Raw genomic sequence first — 24012 nt, 5'->3', positions numbered from 1 at the left:
TGTCGAGGGAAGAGTTTCCAGAGAGCAAACAGGAAGAGGAGCCGAGGAGATAAGGAGGAACCGCGAGAAAAGCCAATGCCACAGTGTAACACTGAAGAGCAAAGGTCAAGGTCTTATGGAATTATAGAACAGCCTTCACCTGGGCGACCGGATCCACGGAAATGTCCCCGGCATGTGCAAAATACATCAGCACTGCATGTAATGGGACACGGGAGGGGGGGTAGAAATGCTACAAACAGGAGCTCCAGTATCTGCGCTGGTCTCTGTTATGGGGGTTCTGTCTCTGATGTATATGGACTGTGTAGTGTTATGGGCGCACTACAGCGAGCTTTGTTATGGGGACACTATGGCTGGATATGTAATAGGGACACTATGGCAGGATCTGTTATGGGGGCACTATGGCAGGATCTGTTATGGGGACACTATGGCAGGATCTGTTATGGGGACACTATGGCAGGATCTGTTATGGGGACACTATGGCAGGATCTGTTATGGGGACACTATGGCTGGATCTGTTATGGGGACACTATGGCTGGATCTGTTATGGGGACACTATGGCAGGATCTGTTATGGGGACACTATGGCAGGATCTGTTATGGGGACACTATGGCAGGATCTGTTATGGGGACACTATGGCAGGATCTGTTATGGGGACACTATGGCAGGATCTGTTATGGGGACACTATGGCTGGATCTGTTATGGGGACACTATGGCAGGATCTGTTATGGGGACACTATGGCAGGATCTGTTATGGGGACACTATGGCTGGATCTGTTATGGGGACACTATGGCTGGATCTGTTATGGGGACACTATGGCAGGATCTGTTATGGGGACACTATGGCTGGATCTGTTATGGGGACACTATGGCAGGATCTGTTATGGGGACACTATGGCAGGATCTGTTATGGGGACACTATGGCAGGATCTGTTATGGGGACACTATGGCTGGATCTGTTATGGGGACACTATGGCTGGATCTGTTATGGGGACACTATGGCAGGATCTGTTATGGGGACACTATGGCAGGATCTGTTATGGGGACACTATGGCAGGATCTGTTATGGGGACACTATGGCAGGATCTGTTATGGGGACACTATGGCAGGATCTGTTATGGGGACACTATGGCAGGATCTGTTATGGGGACACTATGGCTGGATCTGTTATGGGGACACTATGGCTGGATCTGTTATGGGGACACTATGGCAGGATCTGTTATGGGGACACTATGGCTGGATCTGTTATGGGGACACTATGGCAGGATCTGTTATGGGGACACTATGGCTGGATCTGTTATGGGGACACTATGGCTGGATCTGTTATGGGGACACTATGGCAGGATCTGTTATGGGGACACTATGGCTGGATATGTAATAGGGACACTATGGCAGGATCTGTTATGGGGGCACTATGGCAGGATCTGTTATGGGGACACTATGGCAGGATCTGTTATGGGGACACTATGGCAGGATCTGTTATGGGGACACTATGGCAGGATCTGTTATGGGGACACTATGGCTGGATCTGTTATGGGGACACTATGGCTGGATCTGTTATGGGGACACTATGGCAGGATCTGTTATGGGGACACTATGGCAGGATCTGTTATGGGGACACTATGGCTGGATCTGTTATGGGGACACTATGGCTGGATCTGTTATGGGGGCACTATGGCAGGATCTGTTATGGGGGCTTGTACCGGTATCCCTATACGAATCCAAATATTAATTCCTAGCCCTCGTATGAACAAAGTTGCAAAGAATAAAGTCCTTTTCTAGCACAAACGTCTCCCTCAGTCCCTGCCTCGGGTGGAGTATTTCGGGGGCTCTGTGGCGGTGGGGCAGAGCTCGGGCTGCACTTATCACAGTCAGCATAGACACATGTAGCAGGGTTTCCTTCCATCTATATACAGCGCACACCCACGCACTATCTGGCTTTAGGCAGCTCCTTTAACCCCTCGGATGCTGGAAGGCTGCGTCTCTGCGGTCATGAGCTATCACATCCATGTGTCTCTGACCGACCTCTGACTAATTTATCCCTCATTGCTGTTATTTTTCCCAGCATCTGATTTTCAGACCTGAAAACAAGTCCTGAATATACGGTATATTAATTATTATTACATTTATTATTATTACTGATCAAGAGGGGGCAGCAGAGCTCGAAGGAGGGGTCTGTACAAGGTCTGACACTTGCATTACTTGTAGGAGTCTGACCTGGGGGCTGGAATCTCTTTATTTAAGGCTATGTGCACACGCTGCGGATTCACCGGCGGATTTGTATCTGCGGATCCGCAGGTAAAATAACCTGCGGTTTTACCTGCGGATTGGCCAGCGGTTTTCCCCTGCGGTTTGCCACCTGGACAATGGAATAGGTGGCAAACCGCAGCGGAATCCGCAGAAAGAATTGACATGTCAATTCTTTCTGCGGATTCAAAACCGCAGCTTTTCCGCAGTTGAAAATCCGCAGCATGTGCACAGCGGAATGTAAATCCCATAGACTTACATGCTACTGTACACTGTCTGCAGAACTGCTGCAGATCCGCAGCGGCCAAAACCACAGCGGATCCGTAGCAAAAACCGCAGCGTGTGCACATAGCCTAAGGGGTCTTGATTCGGGTCCAAATTTATCTAGGGGGTCAGTATTTATGTAGGAGTGCGGTCTAGGGACGGTATCTATTTAGCGGATCTGGGATTTGTATTTAGGGGTCTGGTCTGGCGTTTACATTGATTTAAGGGTTCTGGGGTTGGGTACAGAGAGCCTGTGTATATTTAGGGCTCTGGGGTCTGTATTTGTTTAGGGATCTTGTCTGGAGTCTGTAATGGATCTAGGGTTTGTATTTAGGGATCTGTATTGGGGTCTGTATTTGTTTAAGGGTCTAGTTTGGGGTCTATATTTATTAAGAGGATATGGGGATTGTATTTAGGGGTCTGGTCTGGGGTCTGCAATGGTTTAGGGTTCTAGTCTAGAGTCTTTATTTAGGGGTCTGATTTGGAGTTTGCATTTATTTAGGAGTCTGGGTCTGCATGTGTCTGGGGTCTGGTCTGGCATCAGTATCTATTTAGGGGTCTCGTTTGGGGTCTGCATCATACTCTATTTTATTTAAGAGAGTATGGGGGTCTGGTGTATAGTCCAGAAGTATTCAGAGGGCCCAGAGGGCCCCCAGACCTGAGAACAGACAGGGTGGAGGTGTTGGTTTGCTCCTTTCATCACAATGTGCTTTCCAGGTCATCCCCCCGGTTCCCTCACTTACATTTCCTTCCTTTGAAGTCCACGCCGTCAGACTCTTTAAGCCCTTCTCCTTACGAGTGGCGGTCGTTTATCGCCCTCCAGGCTCCTCCCGCCAGTTTCTAGACCAATTCACCACCTGGCTTACTCACTTTCTATCCTGTGACATCCCCACCCTCATCATGGGAGACTTTAACATCCCCATCAATGATCCGCTTTCCCAGTCTGCCTCTCATCTTCTTTCTCTAACTTCTTCATTCGGCCTCTCACAGTTTACTAATTCTCCTACACATGAGGACGGGAATACTCTGGACCTGGTTTTCTCCCGTCCCGGCTCGCTGCACGACTTTACTAATTCACCCCTCCCGCTCTCGGACCACAACCTTCTTTCCTTCTCTGTCAAAAATTGTCTCCTCACCCGGAACACCCCCACTTACCACACTTATCGGAATACACGTACCATTAATACCCAACAGCTTAGGGACAATCTCCACACATCTTTAGCCCCCATCTCCACCCTCTCCTGTCCAGACATAGCATTGTCACACTTCAATAATACACTGAAGAATGCCCTAGATGAAGCAGCACCTTCTATACGCAGAAAGACCCGACACAGACAACGGCAGCCCTGGCACACAACGCAAACACGCTCTCTTCAGCGCTGCTCGAGGTGTGCAGAGCGGCAGTGGAGAAAATCTCTCTTAGCAGAAGACTTCATCCACTATAAGTTCATGCTCAAAACCTATAACTCTGCCCTTCATCTGGCCAAACAATCCTACTTCACCACCCTCATCACCTCACTATCCAACAACCCAAGACGACTTTTTGAAACCTTAAACTCCCTCCTGAAACCTAAAGTACAGGCCCCCATCACCAACCTCAGCGGTGAGGATCTGGCCACTTATTTCCTAGAAAAAATCAACCACATCCATCAGGATATCTCAGCCCTATCTCCTCAGTGCCTGGATCCCCTTCCCTGCCGCACCTCAAGCTCACTAGACATCTTTGAGCCTGTTTCAGAAGAAGAAGTTTCCAAGCTCCTCGCTTCTGCTCGGCCTACAACCTGCAACAGTGACCCTATTCCTTCACAGCTCCTGCAGTCTCTCTCACCAGTGGTCACCACTCACCTGACTAAAATATTTAACCTCTCTCTTTCTTCAGGTATATTTCCCTCCTCATTTAAACATGCCATCATAACCCCTTTACTTAAAAAGCCATCCCTGGACCAGAACTGCACTGCTAACTACAGAACTGTCTCTAACCTTCCCTTCATCTCTAAACTCCTGGAACGCCTGGTCCACTCCCGTCTAATCCGCTATCTCTCAGATAACTCTCTTCTCGACCCCTTACAATCTGGTTTCCGCTCTTTACACTCTACTGAAACTGCCCTCACTAAAGTCTCTAATGATTTAATAACAGCTAAATCGAAAGGTCATTGCTCCCTGCTGATTCTCCTGGATCTCTCTGCCGCATTTGACACTGTGGATCACCAGCTCCTCCTCACTATGCTCCGCTCTATAGGCCTCAAGGACACGGCCCTCTCCTGGTTCTCCTCCTACCTCTCTGACCGCTCCTTCACTGTATCTTTTTCCGGCTCCTCTTCCTCTTCTCGTCCCCTTACTATCGGGGTCCCGCAGGGCTCAGTCCTAGGCCCCCTCCTCTTCTCTTTATACACTGCCCCTATTGGACAAACAATCAGCAGATTTGGGTTCCAGTATCATCTCTATGCTGATGACACCCAATTATACACTTCTTCCCCTGACATCACCCCTACCCTAATTCAAAATACCAAGGATTGTCTGTCTGCTGTCTCTAGCATCATGTCCTCCCTCTATCTGAAACTAAATCTCTCTAAAACTGAACTTCTTCTGTTTCTCCCCTCTACTAACCTCACTCTACCTAACATCGAAATAACCCTGGAGGGTTCAACCATAACTCCCAAGCAGCATGCCCGCTGTCTTGGGGTCATATTCGACACTGAACTTTCCTTTACTCCGTACATCCGATCACTCAGTCGCTCTTGTCACCTGCATCTTAAAAACATCTCCAGAATCCGACCTTTTCTCACCTTTGAAACTGCTAAGACTCTTACTGTCGCTCTTATTCATTCTCGCCTGGACTACTGCAACTCTCTTCTGATCGGTCTCCCTCTTACCAAACTTTCTCCTCTCCAATCCATCTTGAATGCGGCAGCCAGGGTCATATTTCTGTCCAGCCGCTTCACCGATGCCTCCATCTTGTGCCAGTCATTACACTGGCTACCTATTCGCTACAGGGTCCAGTATAAACTCATCTCTCTCACCCACAAAGCTCTCCACTGTTCTGCACCGCCTTATATCTCCTCTCTCATCTCTGTCTATCGCCCTACACGTGCCCTCCGTTCTACAAATGACCTAAGACTAACATCCCCCGTAATCCGAACCTCGCACCTCCGCCTCCAAGACTTCTCTCGTGCTGCTCCAGCTCTCTGGAATGCACTTCCCCAGGCGATCAGACTGATACCTAGCCCTGACCTATTCAAGCGCGCTTTGAAAACCCATCTCTTCAAACAAGCCTACCACATCAACTACCCAGCAAGCTAACTTTGCCCTGTTCCCTCCTTCCAAATATTATTCTGAATCTGCACCCTACTATTCATCTGTCTCCACACCCTTCATGCACAGGATAACTGCACTTGATACTTGTCTATTGCACTTAAACACACGGGCTGATGACCGGATCATGCAGCTTTATATGAAAATCCCTATTATAATTGCCAGACCTGAATTAACAAGCATTTCTCACCTACTGTGTCCCCCCATTTCCTTGTAGATTGTAAGCTTGCGAGCAGGGACCTCACTCCTAATGTCACTGTTTGAATTGTCTTAACTTGTATTGAATTTATTGTCTGTACATGTCCCCGCTTAATTGTAAAGTGCTGCGGAATATGTTGGCGCTATATAAATAAAAATTATTATTATTATTATTAGAGGGCAGGCTTAAAATCTACATTAGTTTAGGGAGTGTTCTCTGGCATCTATGTTTCTTTAGGTTTTCTGTATATATTTAGAGGATCTGGTCTGCACTTTGTATTTAGTGAATCCGGGATCTATATTAGTTTTGGTGGTCCAGTCTGGGGTCTGTATGAGTTTAAGGGATCTGAGTCTAGAGGTCAGAGGAGACCCATTTCCCAAAAGGGTTGAAGTGGACATAACTTATTTATCCCCTTATTTTTGAAGGATCATTTACATTTTCCAGGTTTGTCCCCCCCCCCGTACCACTTGGGTAGTACATTGTACAGACCCCCTCATGTCCTGGTGACCTGTCTCCTCCATGCATCAGTCATTAAGTGTCCCTCTTGGACATAAATCTCACCTCACGCCCATCTTACAATCCATGACACAGGGGCTATCGAAATCGGAGAGCAGATCTTCCATCTGGTTGTATCTCTCCCCGTCTTTCAGCACGTCCCCGTGATAGGCGGGTACATACGGCTTCAGGGCGTCGCTCATCAGCTGGCTCAGGCACCGCTGCTCACAGTCACAGTGCTTCTTCAGGATTTTACCATTGGCTGCCGCCTTAAAACTACCTGTGGATCGAAGGACAAGAAGCCTCTCAGCCTATGGGTAAATAGGGGGGCACACATTTTTTTAACATGTAATTGTGTGTCCTGAAGTAATAGAAGCCTCCTCACTGAAAGATTTACAGAACAGAGGTGGCAATAAATACCACCGACCCAAACACCAACAATTGCATTCTCATATAGGCGCTAACTTCACCAGATCCAGGCCTCTAGGTGGCAGCCACAGCGTCTGTCTGGTACCTGCATGTCCCGCCAGCTGGACCCACGGATATTTCTTCTTGAATGACATAACGAAGGGCGACCAATGGACCATGTTCTTGATTTTTCTCCATGATTTGCTCTGAAAATTAAAGAATATCAGAAATCAAATTAGTGGTCCGAGTCTGATGCTGCTATTTATTATTAATATTGTTTATTTTTTTGTATATTTCTAAAATATATTATAACATATGGCCCCCGTCATGTAAAAATATCCTCCGTCCTTGCACCTATCCTCTAATAATGTCCCCCCGTATGTGATAACAACACTAAGTAACAAGTATTTTTGACATGTAAAGGAAATGATACATGATTTTCTAAATATTGTTAAAATATAAATCTGACAATTGTGAGGTGCATTTGTATTCATTCCCGAGTCAAGACTTTTCACGTCTTGTCACAGATTCTCAATGGGATTCAGGTCTGGACTGTGACTTGGCTGGTCACACACATGAATATGCTTTGATCTAAACCATCCATTGTAGCTCTGGCAGGATGTTTAGGGTCGTTGTCCTGCTGGAAGGTGAATGTACGCCCCAGTCTCAAGTCTTTTGCAACCTTTATCAGATTTTCCTCCTGGATTGACGTGTATTTAGTGCCATCCATCTTCCCATTAAATCTGACCTGCTTTCCTGCCCCTGCTTAAGAAAAGCCTCTGCACAGCAGGATGCTGCCACCACCATGTATGACAGTGGGGATGGTATTTTCAGGGTGATGTGCAGTGTTAGGTTTCTGCCACACATAGCGTTTTGTATTTGGCCCAAAAAGTCTAATCTGAGTAGAGCACCTTCTTCCACATGCTCGCTGTGTTTCCTGCATGGTTTTTTGCCATCTTCCCATGGGACTTCTTATGTCTTGCTTTAAAAAATGTCTTTTTTGCCACTCTTCTATAAAGGTCAGATTTGTGGCATGTAAAACTAATAGTTGTCCTGTGGACATATTCTCTCCCCAGAGCTGTGGATCTTTGCAACTCCTCCAGAGTGACCATGGACTTCTTGGCTGCTTCTCTAATTAGTGCTTGCCTTGCTTGGGATGTCAGTGTAGATGCACAGCCATGTCTTGGTAGGTTTGCAGTCATGCCATACTCCTTCCATTTTGAAAAGTGGTCCGCACTATATTCTGAGTTTGGGCTATTAATTTATAACCTAACCCTACTTTACGCTTCTCCACACCTTTATCCCTGACCTGTTTGGTGGGCTCCTTGGTTTTTATGATGCTGTTTGATCTCTGAAGTTCTCACACAAACCTCCGAGGCCTTCATAGAAGAGCTGTAGCTATACTGAGAAGAAATCACACCCAGGTGAACTCAGCATACTAATTATGTGACATCTGTGGGAAATTGATCACTCAGGATTCTATGTAGGGGAATCAGACTACAGCGGGATGAATACAAATGCACAACACAATTTTCAGATTTATATTTTCAAAATTATTAGAAAACCCTGTATCATTTCCTTAACACTTCACAAATACTTGTTACTTAGTGTTGGTATAACATAAAATACCAGTAAAATACATTTAAATCCCCAGTGATCATCTCTATATCTGTGGTAAGAAGGCAAGTCCCCTGCAGTGCCACCACAGGAGGTATGAGGTATTGCACAGTGGCCATTGTAATCAATGAGTATTTGGTCCTCCAGGCTGGCCCTAATTAATGATTTACAGACTACCTAATAAATGAAAAGTAACACTAATCGCTCCCTATTATCCTCACGTACGGCTTCGTAAATGTAAAAAGAAGAAAACTTTAAGTGGAGAAAAAGACACAAAATTGGCGCTGAAAACAAAAAAAGAAAGAACCTTCCAGCTTTCTTGTTTCAAAGTTCAACATCAGTGAAATAAAAGTCTGCATCTTGTAGGAGGACATGCTGGGAATACTGAACTCTCCCCCATTCCCCTCCGGCCTGCAGGAGGCGAGCGGCCGGCACAATTGTATGAGATATACAGTATCATGGCATCGCAACCATGATCCACAGCTGTGGATAAAGCATCGGTCACAAAGGGTCAGAATACAATAAAACCGCCTCATATCGAGTAGAAAATGTCCTAATGTACAGTATAAAGATCAATCTCCTAATATATAACATAGCGCAACACAAAGTAAGAATGGCCTAATATATATGATGAGCGAAAGTGCTCGCTACTCGGGTTTGCATCAAGTGCTTGGGTACGTGCTGAGTATGCGGACCTGAGACCGCCAAAAAATCTGAGGGGATTGCCCATGTATGGCACTACTAATATATAGTATAAATGCCATAGCATAAAGGAAACGTAGCCTAATATACAGTATAAATGCCACATGAAGGAAAAATGGCCTAATATACAGTATAAATACCACAACATAAAGGAAAAAATGGGCTACTATACAGTATAAATGCCACAACATACCGTAATAAAGAAAAATGGCCTAATATACAGTATAAATGCCACATCATAAAGGAAAATGGCCTAATATACAGTATAAATGCCACAACATAAAGGAAAAATGGACTAATATACAGTATAAATGGCACAAAATAAAGGAAAAATGGACTAATAAACAATATAAATGTCACAGCAGATAGTAAAAATAGCTTATATGAAATATAAATGCTACAGCAAACAGAAAAATAATGTAATGTACAGTATGCATACCAAAGTATACAGTACAAATGACCTAATATATAATATTGATGTCCTATCGCCCAGTATAAAGTTCATAAAATACAGTATTAATGAAGTAAAATAAAATGTAAACAGCCTAATGTACCAACATCCCTGAACACAAAGCACAAATAGCCCAATATGCAATATAAATGTCACAGTATACAGTAAAAATGCCTAAAATACAGCATAAATGCCCTATTATGTCATATGAAGTCCTCATGTACAAAAACCATTGCCTAATATAAAGTATAAATAGCCTAAAACTCAGTATAACACCTGCCTGTAAAGTATAAATGCCCTAATATACAGTCAAAATGACCTAATATACGGTAGAAAAGTCTAATATACAGTATAAAAAAGCCTAAAACATTCTGACATTCACTTGTTAGGCAAAATGATTATTTTCCTAATATACAATGAGCATAGTCTAATATAGATCATACAGAGCAGAATAAGCAGAAATGTCATTCCATTTGTGCCGCCAAATTGCATAGGAGAGAATATGTACTTTATCTTGGATGTCACTATGGGGAGAGGGGGTGCTTTTTCTTGGCGCACCCCTTTAAATGGTGGCATACCCCTTTAAAATGATAATGTCTGTAAAGCGCTGTGGAATATGTTGGTGCTATATAAAAAGATTATTATTATTAATAAGTACCGTAGCTCACAAATCTTTAAAATGGAAAAAAAACGTGGTGAATACAGAAAAGTTGACCTTACATCTGATATTTACGCACAATGGCCAAATTTTCAGCTATTGTTGTCCATGGGTGTTGTTTAAACACTTTGTTTAGCGGCCACACCTTTTGTTTCCAGGGCCGGGATTCCTGGAAGATGTTTAGCCACATGCTGAAAACATCATTTATGTGAGCGTAAAGTCCTCGTTTTTTGCCTGTTATGAACTAAGGTCTAATTTAACCCCTTTTATACCATATCGAGAGTATAAAAAAAATGCTTCAGACAACCCCTTGAAGAATTAAAGGAGTGTTGGTGCCTATAAGCAAGCCACTGGAAGCGGAACAGCTGCGGGATGGCGATGCGCTATGTTCACCATCTGGCGGCTGAGCTGGAAAAAAGGGCATTGATCGGCCCCTGACCGGTTCAATAAGTGACATATATTTTCTTTTGTGACTTTTTGTATTGTATTGTATTGTATTCTCTTTTGTAACTGAAGACACGTCATTAAAATCTGCAGATATGTGGGGGCTCCAGGAATCAACTTACCACCCCCAGCAGAACAGCACATCTGTAATCTTTAATTGTTTCCTTCTGGGATCTGTAAATGGCGCCTCAATATGAGCCGGCGTTACGGAAAATGGCACCCCACCCCGCAATGACATTTGCTTCATGTGCTCTTTTATTACACCCTGGAGGGTAACTTCTCTAAATGACCACGGATGGAAATATTTAAAGTTCCTGTAAAAGAAGATCAGGTGGATGCAGGGATCTGCTGAGGAGAGAGGACGGCGAGAAGATGAGATGTCTTCAATTAAATTATTGTAAAGTAAAGAAAACAATGTAAAAGAGCAATGAACAGGTATGATGAGTGAGCTCCGAGTATCCATCAGGCGCCAAAATATGGAAAAATGCTTTTGAAATATCATATCGCTGTAACATGACGTCGAGTGGAAAACTATATTGTGGCACAAGTAGAACATACTATATATGCACAAAATATCTACTATATACTGTATTTTTTGTACTATAAAGACGCCCTTGTTTCCCCCAAATTTGGGGGTGAAATGGAAGTGCGTCTTATAATCTGAATGTAGCTTACTGTGGGCGGCACAGTGGCGGTGGAGTGGGATCACAGGAGGCAGCGTTTCTGCTACAAGAAGATGCTCCACCTCGGGCGGCCAATTTCCTAAAGCCCACCGCCGTGAAATCAGTGGGCAAAGTGGTCATTCCGATCACCCCTGACATTTCCTGGAAGCTATGGGCCAGCGGCCTGACACCGCTTGGACATCCACTCCTCCCAGCCCGAGGCCCACTGCAACGACCCAATTCTGGCACCGCCAGCTTCCTGCAGCAGCGACCCTACTTCCTAGGACCCCACTCCACCACCGCCGATTCCCCCAGTAAGCTACCGTAAATTCGAACTAAAAGACAGACCACCATTTTCTTAAAAACATTTTTTTTATTTTAATACCCCAAATTTGGGGTACGTCTTATAGTTCATCCGCAAAATACGGTATATAATACTGACCTCTAGGTACAAGAATATAACTACTATAAAACTGCCTCCTATGTACAAGAATATAACTACTATAATACTGCCTCCTATGTACAAGAATATAACTACTATAATACTGCTCCTATGTACAAGAATATAACTACTATAATACTGACCTCTAGGTACAAGAATATAACGACTATTATACTGCTCCCTATGTACAAGGATATAACTACTATAATACTGCCTCCTATGTACAAGAATATAACTACTATAATACTGCCTCCTATGTACAAGAATATAACTACTATAATACTGCCTCCTATGTACAAGAATATAACTACTATAAAACTGCCTCCTATGTACAAGAATATAACTACTATAAAACTGCCCCTATGTACAAGGATATAACTACTATAATACTGCCCCTATGTACAAGAATATAACTACTATAATACTGACCTCTAGGTACAAGAATATAACTACTATAATACTGCCTCCTATGTACAAGAATATAACTACTATAATACTGCTCCTATGTACAAGAATATAACTACTATAATACTGACCTCTAGGTACAAGAATATAACTACTATAAAACTGCCCCTATGTACAAGGATATAACTACTATAATACTGCCCCTATCTACAAGAATATAACTACTATAATACTGCTCCTATGTACAAGAATATAACCACTATAATACTGCTCCCATGTACAAGAATATAACTACTATAATACTGACCTCTAGGTACAAGAATATAACTACTATAAAACTGCCCCTATGTACAAGAATATAACTATTATAATACTGCCTCCTAGGTACAAGAATATAACTACTATAATACTGCTCCTATGTTCAAGAATATAACTACTATAATACTGCTCCTATGTTCAAGAATATAACTACTATAATACTGACCTCTAGGTACAAGAATATAACTACTATAATACTGCCCCTATGTACAAGAATATAACTACTATAATACTGCTCCTATATACAAGAATATAACTACTATAATACTGTTCCTATGTACAAGAATATAACTACTATAATACTGCCTCCTAGGTACAAGAATATAACTACTATAATACTGCTCCTAAGTACAAGAATATAACTACTATAATACTGCCCCTATGTACAAGAATATAACTACTATAATACTGCCCCTATGTACAAGAATATAACTACTATAATACTTCTCCTATATACAAGAATATAACTACTATAATACTGTTCCTATGTACAAGAATATAACTACTATAATACTGCCTCCTAGGTACAAGAATATAACTACTATAATACTGCTCCTAAGTACAAGAATATAACTACTATAATACTGCCCCTATGTACAAGAATATAATTACTATAATACTGCCCCTATGTACAAGAATATAACTACTATAATACTGCTCCTATATGCAAGAATATAACTACTAGAATAATGCTCCAATGCACAAGAATATAACTACTGTAATACTGTTCCTATATACAAGAATATAACTACTATAATACTGCTCCTATGTACAAGAATATAACTACTATAATACTGCTCATATGTACAGGAATATAACTACCATAATACTGCCCCTATGTACAAGAATATAACTACTATAATACTGACCTCTAGGTACAAGAATATAACTACTATAAAACTGCCCCTATGTACAAGGATATAACTACTATAATACTGCCTCCTATGTACAAGAATATAACTATTATAATACTGCCTCCTAGGTACAAGAGTATAACTACTATAATAGTGCTCCTATGTTCAAGAATATAACTACTATAATACTGCTCCTATGTACAAGAATATAACTACTATAATACTGCTCATATGTACAGGAATATAACTACTATAATACTGCCCCTATGTACAAGAATATAACTACTATAATACTGCTCCTATGTACAAGAATATAACTACTATAATACTGCCCCTATGTACAAGAATATAACTACTATAATACTGCTCCTATGTACAAGAATATAACTACTATAATACTGCTCCTATGTACAAGAATATAACTACTATAATACTGCTCCTATGCACAAGAATATAACTACTATAATACTGCTCCCTATGTACAAGAATATAACTACTATACTACTGCTCCCTATATACAACAATATAACTACTATAATACTGCCCCCTATATACAAGAATATAACTACTATAATAATGCCCCCTATGTACAAGAATATAACTACTATAATAATGCCCCCTATGTACAAGAATATAACTTCTATAATACTGCCCCCTATGTACAAGAATATAGCTACTACAATACTGCTCCTTTGTTCAAGAATATTACTACTATAATACTGCCCCTATGTACAAGAATATAACTACTGTAATACTGACCCTATGTACAAGAATATAACTACTATAATACTGCTCCTATGTACAAGAATATAACTGCTATACCACTGCTCCCTATTAATAATAATAATAATAATAATACATTTTATTTCTATAGCGCCGACATATTCCGCAGCACTTTACATTTCAGAGGGGATTTGTACAGACAATATACATTGCAGCATAACAATAATCACATAGATCATAATACCAAGAGGAATGAGGGCCCTGCTCGCAAGCTTACAGTCTATGAGGGAAAAGGTAGACACGAAAGGTGGGTGGTAACAGTTGCCCTGATTGTATGGACCAGCCATAATGTTAAGTGTGTAACAGTACAGACACAGAGGGATAATGGATGCATAAAGCATGTGGGAACATGATGCGGGGAACCTGCTTATGGTAAAACTTTTGGCTGTGCCACACAGGGATAGATTAGGTTAATGTGTTGAGGCGGTAGGCCAGTCTGAATAAATGCATTTTCAGGGCACGCTTAAAATTGTGGGGATTGGGGACTAATCGTATTGACCTGGGAAGTGCATTCCAAAGAATTGGCGCAGCATGTGTAAAGTCTTGGAGACGAAAGTGGGACCTTCTGATTATTGAGGATGCTAACCTCAGGTCATCAGCAGATTGGAAGGCGCGGGTAGGGTGGTATACTGAAACAAGGGAGGAGATGTAGGGTGGTGCTGAGCCATGGAGAGCTTTGTGGGTGAGGGTAATAAGTTTGTACCTGAATTCTGGAGTGGATGGGTAGCCAGTGTAATGACTGGCACAAGGTAGAGGCATCGGTGTAACGATTGGCGAGGAATATGATCCTGGCTGCATCATTCAAGACAGATTGGAGGGGGGAGAGTTTGGTAAGAGGGAGACCGATTAGAAGAGAGTTACAATAGTCGAGACGAGAATGAACAAGAGAAACAGTAAGAGTTTTTGCGGAGTCAAAAGTAAGAAAAGGTCGAATTCTAGAAATGTTTTTGAGGTGCAGATGACAAGAGCGAGCCAGTGATCGAATGTGGGGGGCAAAGGAAAGCTCGGAGTCAAGTATGACCCCAAGACAGCAGGCATGGAACCACATACGGAAATGGCAATGTCGGGTGTTACGTGTTAGAGAACCACTTAGCACCCAGAATATGTTGTGCAGTTATATGTATGTATAATAGGTTCTATGTGAGATGCATGTCCCTAATGCATCAGCCCACAGGCTGTGCTCCTGGGCAGAGGGGACACGATATTCTCCTTTTGTCCGCCCTCCCTCCACCTTTGTAATTCCCACAGTAAACATCGGCAGGCTCCGGCCACCTGCGGCTTTTGTAATGCATGTCTGGCCTGCCGCTTTTCTATTGGCCTGCCCTCTGTATCTGTGTGATATATTCTGTGTCCTGTGAGTAAAGTGTTGTCAGACTGGAAATACGTGGAGAAGCAGTGATCTTTTATATGCGCCCATGTAACCAAGGAATTCCAGCCAGCGTCATTGATTCAGACTCCAGCCAACGCAGAGCGGACCTCCGAAAACACGGGGTGGTACTGAAAGAGGTACTCCAGCCTGGGTAGACCCCGTTACATCGGGTATAGGTACATTAATGACATATTATAAATAAGTTATGGTTGCTGATAAATAAATCCGCCTTCTATTCTGTTCCGTCTGATATTCTCATTTGTGTGTTTGATAACAGATGCCGCACTCCGGTGCCAGGACATGGAAGGAGCAGAACAAATGTTCTCTGGTTGGATTTGCCACCTGGCCTAAGTCCGGTTATTTATCATGAATCTCAGTTATAATGTGAATGAATAAATGAATGTAGTGAAAAATAGAGAAGTTCTGTTCTGTGGCTTTTTAATTAGCTAAATAGTGCTGCAATAGTGACAACAATGAGGATAAACGGTAAATAATCTGAAATCATGTGGACTGCACGATGCCGAACTCCTGGATACGCTAGATGTCTGCATTATATTTATCAATGTCATTTTGGTGAATGTCTAGCCTGCGTAAACAACTTTTTCTGTACTTTGACTCTTTAGAGCATATTATAACTCTGTAGAACCTCAGAGTTGTATGGCGCCATAATCGGTCATTCATAGACATCTGTTGAACTTTACTGTACACCTTGGGGGAGGGCACAGGTAAAATATCACAGCAATACCATCAGACGCCATTGTACAAGCCATTGCTCTTAGAGGGGGAACACTACTACTTTGTGGTGTCATATGGAGCACCATGTGGCGGCACATGTATTTCTGTGCCCCAGGGATGGTTTTAGATTACTTTCTGATAATTCAGCATTGCAATTATGTTATCAGGTATAAAATTAACGGGAATTGTGTATTGTGTTGATTCATTGTGTATGAAGGACAGTATGTCAGTATGTGGCACATGGACAGTACAAGAAAATAAAAAAAAACAGATTGGACCAGCAGGACGTAGGAAGCTAAGGAGAGGACTGGAGATAAGATTGGATCATTATTTGTCAAGATAAAACATTGAGAGAGTATTTAAAAAAAATGTGAAAAACAAAAGAAAAATGTGAAAAGTCTAACAAAATAAATATTTTTTTAATGTGCATCATTTAATGCTATATCCACATATGCGTCTTGCAGAGAACATTTTCTCGAAGAACTCCCTACCTCATGTCATTAATCCCAGCATATACAGTTGTGGCCAAAAGTATTGACACCCCTGCAATTCTGTCAGATAATACTGAGTTTCTTCCTGAAAATGATTGCAAACACAAATTCTTTGGTATTATTATCTTCATTTAATTTGTCTTAAATTAAAAAAACACAAAAGAGAATGAAGCAAAAAGCAAAACATTGATCATTTCAGACAAAACTCCAAAAATTAGCCAGACAAAAGTATTGGCACCCTCAGCCTAATACTTGGTTGCACAACCTTTAGCCAAAATAACTGCGACCAACCGCCTCCGGTAACCATCAATGAGTTTCTTACAACGCTCTGCTGGAATTTTAGACCATTCTTCTTTGGCAAACTGCTCGAGGTCCCTGATATTTGAAGGGTGCCTTCTCCAAACTGCCATTTTTAGATCTCTCCACAGGTGTTCTATGGGATTCAGGTCTGGACTCATTGCTGGCCACCTTAAAAGTCTCCAGTGCTTTCTCACAAACCATTTTCTAGTGCTTTTTGAAGTGTGTTTTGGGTCATTGTCCTGCTGGAAGACCCATGACCCTGGGCCCTACATTATGCTGCAAAATTTGTTAGTAGTCTTCAGACTTCATAATGCCATGCACACGGTCAAGCAGTCCAGTGCCAGAGGCAGCAAAGCAACCCCAAAACATCAGGGAACCTCCGCCATGTTTGACTGTTGGGACCGTGTTTTTTTCTTTGAATGCCTCTTTTTTCTCCTGTAAACTCTATGTTGATGCCTTTGCCCAAAAAGCTCTACTTTTGTCTCATCTGACCAGAGAACATTCTTCCAAAACGTTTTAGGCTTTTTCAGGTAAGTTTTGGCAAACTCCAGCCTGGCTTTTTTATGTCTCGGGGTAAGAAGTGGGGTCTTCCTGGGTCTTCTACCATACAGTCCCTTTTCATTCAGACGCCGACGGATAGTACGGGTTGACACTGTTGTACCCACGGACTGCAGGGCAGCTTGAACTTGTTTGGATGTTAGTCGAGGTTCTTTATCCAACATCCGCACAATCTTGTGTTGAAATCTCTTGTCAATTTTTCTTTTCCGTCCACATCTAGGGAGGTTAGCCACAGTGCCATGGGCTTTACACTTCTTGATGACACTGCGCACGGTAGACACAGGAACATTCAGGTCTTTGGAGATGGACTTGTAGCCTTGAGATTGCTCATGCTTCCTCACAATTTAGTTTCTCAATTCCTCAGACAGTTCTTTGGTCTTCTTTCTTTTCTCCATGCTCAATGTGGTACACACAAGGACACAGGACAGAGATTGAGTCAACTTTAATCCATGTCAACTGGCTGCAAGTGTGATTAAGTTATTGCCAACACCTGTTAGGTGCCACAGGTAAGTTACAGGTGCTGTTAATTACACAAATCAGAGAAGCATCACATGATTTTTCCAACAGTGTCAATACTTTTGTCCACCCTCTTTTTTATGTTTGGTGTGGAATTATATCCAATTTGGCTTTAGGACAATTCTTTTTGTGTTTTTTCATTTAAGACAAATTAAATGAAGATAATAATACCAAAGAATTTGTGTTTGCAATCATTTTCAGGAAGAAACTGAGTATTATCTGACAGAATTGCAGGGGTGTCAATACTTTTGGCCACAACTGTGTATATTAGGGTGACCGCAAAAAATCGATGTTGGAATTTTGTCCGTCTGGACCCCACAAAACGATTCCCCTTTCCAGATATTGAGATAGCCAAAATTTGAGCTCGATCAAACGACGTTAACCCGTGCCGCTCGTCGCTCAAAGTTTGAAAAAATCCAAATTGAGGTATTTTAAGATTTAGGTATTTTGCATAGTCTGTTAGACTATAAAGAATGTGACAACAACATTGCAGAAATAGCCCTGACCAAATTTTCGGACCATTTGTGGTATTTGAATGCAGAGTTGGTGGGATTATCGTTTTTTGATCCCACCATTACAGACAATGAAAAGTTGTTAATGGCTAATAAATTGCTCAGTAGCACAGATGAACCATCAGAGCACGCTAGGGTTGTAAATCCAAAAGTTAGGAAAGAAAAATTAAAAGAGGTAGGAAGTAACCGACTTTAACGACCTTCTGACAAAAGATGAAGAACAAAAGCAATATGTCCTGCAAGTTGTAAGCAAATGCCGAGCATTATATTCTGACGTTTCAAAAACTACTTTAACAAAAGCTCTAGAATAGATTAGATAACTATGTAAAATTATCAACTCATGTAGGTTAGCGTGCTCTGATGGTTCATCTGTGCTACTGAGCAATTTATTAGCCATTAACAACTTTTCATTGTCTGTAATGGTGGGATCAAAAAACGATAATCCCACCAACTCTGCATTCAAATACCACAAATGGTTCGAAAATTTGGTCAGGGCTATTTCTGCAATGTTGTTGTCACATTCTTTATAGTCTAACAGACTATGCAAAATACCTAAATCTTAAAATACCTCAATTTGGATTTTTTTCAAACTTTGAGCGACGAGCGGCACGGGTTAACGTCGCTTGATCGAGCTCAAATTTTGGCTATCTCAATATCTGGAAAGGGGAATTGTTTTGTGGGGTCCAGACGAACAAGATTCTGACATTTTTTCTCCCCCATATGAGATCCGGTCACCCTAGTGTATATATATATATATATATATATATATATATAGTCATTAATCCCAGTATATATATATATATATATATATATATATATATATATATACACACACACTTACATAATAGTTTCCAATCCACAATCCTTACAGGGCTGGTTAAGCATTGGCTAATATTTTTCATGATGAAACAAGAAAAAAATGGGAGCTTCTAAAAAAAATGTGAAAAACTTTTTAAGGTTAATTACGCCTTTTTTTCTTTTTTTTATATATTTTCATGATTCAATGCTATATTTATATGGTTCATGCAGAGAACAGTTCCTCGAAAAACTCCCTGAGCTTTTGAATAATCTGCATAAGAAAAAAAGTGAAAAATGTAAGGATAATTACGGTATGCCTGTTTTTTAAAACTTGCGTCATTTAATGCTATGTCTATGTTTCTTGCAGAGAACGGTTCCTCAAAGGACTCCCTGACTTTTTTTAATAATCCGCATAAGAAAAAAAATGTGAAAAATACAATGAAAAAAATCACGCCTGGTTTTCTATACATTTATTTTTGCGTCATTTAACGCTATATCCACTATCCACATATGCCTCATATGCAGAGAACAGTTTCTCAAAGAACTCCCCAACCCTTGTCAATAAACTGCATATAATAGCTTTCTTTCCCCAATCCCTAGGATTGGCTTAGCGATACACATTTTTCAAGACGAACTAAGAAAAAAATGGAAGTTTTTTTTTAGAAAAATGCAAAAAAATTTTAGAAAAATACAAAAAAATAATAATAAAAAAATATGTCTGTGTTTTTGCAATTTTCGTCATTTAATGCTATATCAACATACGCCTCTTACAGAGAACAGTTCCTCGAATATCTCCCTACCCCTTGTCATTAATCGGCTTTCGTATCAGCTTACATAATGGATTCCTATCCATAAAACCCTACAGGGCTGGCTGATGTTTTTCAAGATGAAGCAAGAAAAAAATTGAAGGTTCTTAAAAAAAAAAAAAAAAGCAAAAATTTAAGGATATACCGTAATTATGGCTGATTTTTTTTCCCCATTTTTCATCATTTAGCGGTGTATCCGTATACGCCTCTTGCAGAGGACGGTTCATGAAGAACTCCGTGCCGTTTGCCATTAATCCGCACACGTAACCGCTTACATAATAGTTTCCTATCCACCAACCCTCCAGTCCTCGCTCTACAAGCAGCGCAGAGGCCATTGTGTAACTTTGCTTTTGTAAAGTGTTCATTTAATAAACATCTCAACCATCACCCCAGCGGAGAGGAACCCCGAGAGCCGCGCTCTACAGGCCCCAGTCTATTTACTCTGGCCTTTAAATAGCAGAACAAATGCTTGTTGAATTTTCCATTGCTGCCAGCGATCGCTTAATCTCCTGCAGGGTTTCCCTGAGAGACCATTCTGCCTGTCCGCAGGTGAAGAGCGAGAACGACTTCACCATTATCATCCCCGTAATTATTGCCCTTTTTGCCCTTCCCCTCCTCCATTGGACGCACACGACACAAGTATTACATGAGTTATTCGGTGCAAGCCCGGACAGGCCGTGACCGCGCTCATGGGCTCCATCCCAGAACACGATGTAACATGTAGAAAAAGGAATTAACCCTAAGCGGCATCTGAAAAAAAAAAAAAAGAAGTACGGTAAATGGGCGCCATTATTTTTGCAAAAAAACATTCGTGGTATTTTCACCAACAAGGATGTGTGCGTGAGCAAGAAAAAGTGGGGAGCGTTTGTCATAGGGATGACGATGGGGACTGGAAAAATGGCAGCAGTGGATCTTGATGATTTTCCCGAATGCATTGAGCGGCAGACCATTCCTCAGACGACCATTATTAGTGACAGCAGCCGAGGCTGGAAGTGCCGGGATTTCTCCCTGTGACACCTATACTCCAGACTGAAGAAATGGAGATGTTCTAAAAATTTTATTTCCTATTTTCATCATTTGCAGATCGGTGACGTCTCCATCCTGAGATTTCCGCTTTTCCTTCTTGGTGGTGTAATGTTCAGGAGTGGATTTATATAAAACATAATTACAAATTCAGACATAATGTATTGGGGTTTTTTTCCTGTTATACCCCATGTTGAGTGTTTTGGGGTAGGGGGGGGTCACTTTCATAACTAATAATAAATCCGAATTTTCTCCTTTTTATTCTCCATAATGACGAAGGAATGAGCACGGCTGCTGTGAGCCATTGTCCCCGTCCCGTGTCACCGCGGTCGGCGTCTCGTACGGCGCTTCATAATTGGGAACTCCCATTGGTCATCGCACACTCGCCAACAGCGTTTGCTTTGTGCCGGGGCCCTGATTTTATAAATAGTAGGAATGTTTGCCAGCCTTGTACAAAGCACACTTGTTTAGCTGAGCCTCAGTTTACTTTTCCATCCTATGCTACATCTGTCAACACATCCATATTTCATCAGATTCGGAGGGGAGCTCGCAGCGGACTCCCAACAATGGGGATTTCTACATTGGATGTGATGAATTACAATTATCCAAAAATTAGGGGTGGAAGTTCTGATCCTGGGAAAGATGGGTGACCTCCATTACAGGACTGTGCAGAGGTTTTAGGCAGGTGTGTAAAAAAAATCCCCCAAAGTAAGAAGCTTTCAAAAATAGAAGGGATAATTGTATTTTGTTAATTGATAAAAAAAAATAAACTAAGTGAATGAACAAAATAGAAATGTAAATCCCATCAATGTTTGGTGACCGCCCGTCGCCTCCATCAATTCTTCTAGCTACACTTGCACAAAGTCAGGGATTTTGTAGGATTATAGGCAGGTGTATGAGGAACCAGTTTTACCATACTTGTGATAATGATCGTCATTGTCATTTGTAGGTTCTAAGACAATCATTAACTGGAACAGAAACAGCTGTGTAGGAGACACCAAATTGGGTGAGGAACAGCCAAACTCTGCTAAAAAGGTGGAAGACAGTTTCATGTCACAGCATGGTAAGAGTGAGAACAGCAACAAGACACAAGGTAGTTATACTGCATCATCCAGGGCTCTCCCAGGAAAAGATTTCAAAGCAGACGGCGATTTGGTGATGTGCTGTTCAAGTTATTTTGAAGAAGCAACTGGAAATGGGCAACATTGAGGACCGTAGACACAGAGTATGTTGCAGAGTTGAATGCCCGGCATGTGCCGCCTTATGACGTTTTTGTACTATATCATGTTATGATAGGAGATTTCGGCATAATATGGTGCACTATGTGGCATGTCTGCTGGATTCTAGGTTCACAGCCATCCTATTAAATAGCACACGGGCTTATGGGGGTGACTGCCACCTTCACACCCCCTATAGCAATGCTCTGGACTTTGCTGTTTTTAGACATTTCTGCCCTTTCAGGTGTCTCAGAAAGCTGGATCACGACCATTTCAGCCCCAAGAACTGTGACACCTATATACATCATGTATAATAGGAAAACTACTGTGTGTTACTTGTTGCAGCAATTGTAGCAGCAGAGCCTGGAAATGTTTGGACTTGCTGAGTTTGGAAAAAAATTGTTGATTTTATGTCAAACGTGTTCATTTTTGGTTAATGTCATATTTCCCATCCATCTTGGCCCCGTCAGATGGAACTTTCTGCCAGATGAAACGTTGTTTCATTGAGTCAGAGATGTCAGGACGTCTCCGAGTTCGGGATTTTCACCAGGAATTTCGAAGGCAAATGTTTAATAAATGACAACTTTAGTGACCGCAGAAATGGAGTTTCCATCTACATGAAAGTGAAGGCTAATATTTATCTTCTCTGTGAATTTCCAATAACATATAACAGGTTTGAGTGATGGCGGACGACTGTGCTCTTTATCATCCCTTCTGTGTAACATTACAGTAATAAGAAATCTGATAATCCACGGATTTTGATAAATGGTCACAGAATTACAGCATAAGAGGAGGAACTTGCTGTACATTGTCATTCATGCCGCAGCTTTATAGTGTTATATCTCACCCCAGTTACAGACTAACAGCTACACTGATCAACCGCTGTATAATGTCCTCTCTTCTGATGCTTGTTAGTAATTTTTTTTTCTTGCCCAAACCTGGATTCACAGCTAGGGTGCTTAGAACTGATGTATAATGTTCTTCATGCTTCTGCTTTCTAGTAAGTGTGTATCTCACTCTAGACCTGTATTCACAGGTACACACCTCAGTAATGCTATAAAATGTCCTCCATTCTTCTGCTTTTTATTAATTTATTATCTTGTCCCAGAGACCAGTGCAGCTAAGTACTGATATGTAATTGCTTCCATGCTTCTGCTTTTATGTAAGTTTTTATCTCACCCTAGACTTGTATTCACAGCTACACCACTCAGCACTGCTATAAAATGGCCTCCATTCTTTGGCTTTGTACTAGGCCTTGTATATTACCTCAGAGAGCAGTACTGTTTAATACTACCACTGTGTAGTATCCGCCATGCTTCTGCTTTCTTGTAAGTGTTTATCTCACCCTAGCCTTGGAATCACAGCTGCAATGCTCAGTACTGCTGTATAATGTTTTTCATGCTGCTGCTTTCCTGTGTTTTAGTTCAC

General features: G+C 41.7%; 1 protein-coding gene across 1 annotated transcript in view; it reads right to left on the bottom strand.

Moving 5' to 3' along the window:
• The window catches only part of ITPKB (inositol-trisphosphate 3-kinase B), an 87372-nt gene that overhangs the window by 22021 nt on the left and 41339 nt on the right, over window positions 1-24012 (bottom strand). Inside the window, exons 3-4 of the mRNA XM_073556380.1 lie at window positions 7030-7129; window positions 6582-6795 (exon numbers count right to left, since the gene is read on the bottom strand). Coding sequence (XP_073412481.1) covers window positions 6582-6795; window positions 7030-7129 — 314 coding nt within the window. The remainder of the gene's footprint in view (window positions 1-6581; window positions 6796-7029; window positions 7130-24012) is intronic.

This window comes from Dendrobates tinctorius, unplaced genomic scaffold, assembly GCF_039654945.1.
Source record: "Dendrobates tinctorius isolate UK_male_01 unplaced genomic scaffold, ASM3965494v1 ptg000232l, whole genome shotgun sequence".
NCBI classification, from domain to species: Eukaryota; Metazoa; Chordata; class Amphibia; order Anura; family Dendrobatidae; genus Dendrobates; species Dendrobates tinctorius.
Note: the sequence above shows the minus strand (reverse complement) of the source record. Positions and strands in the feature narration are given on the sequence as shown.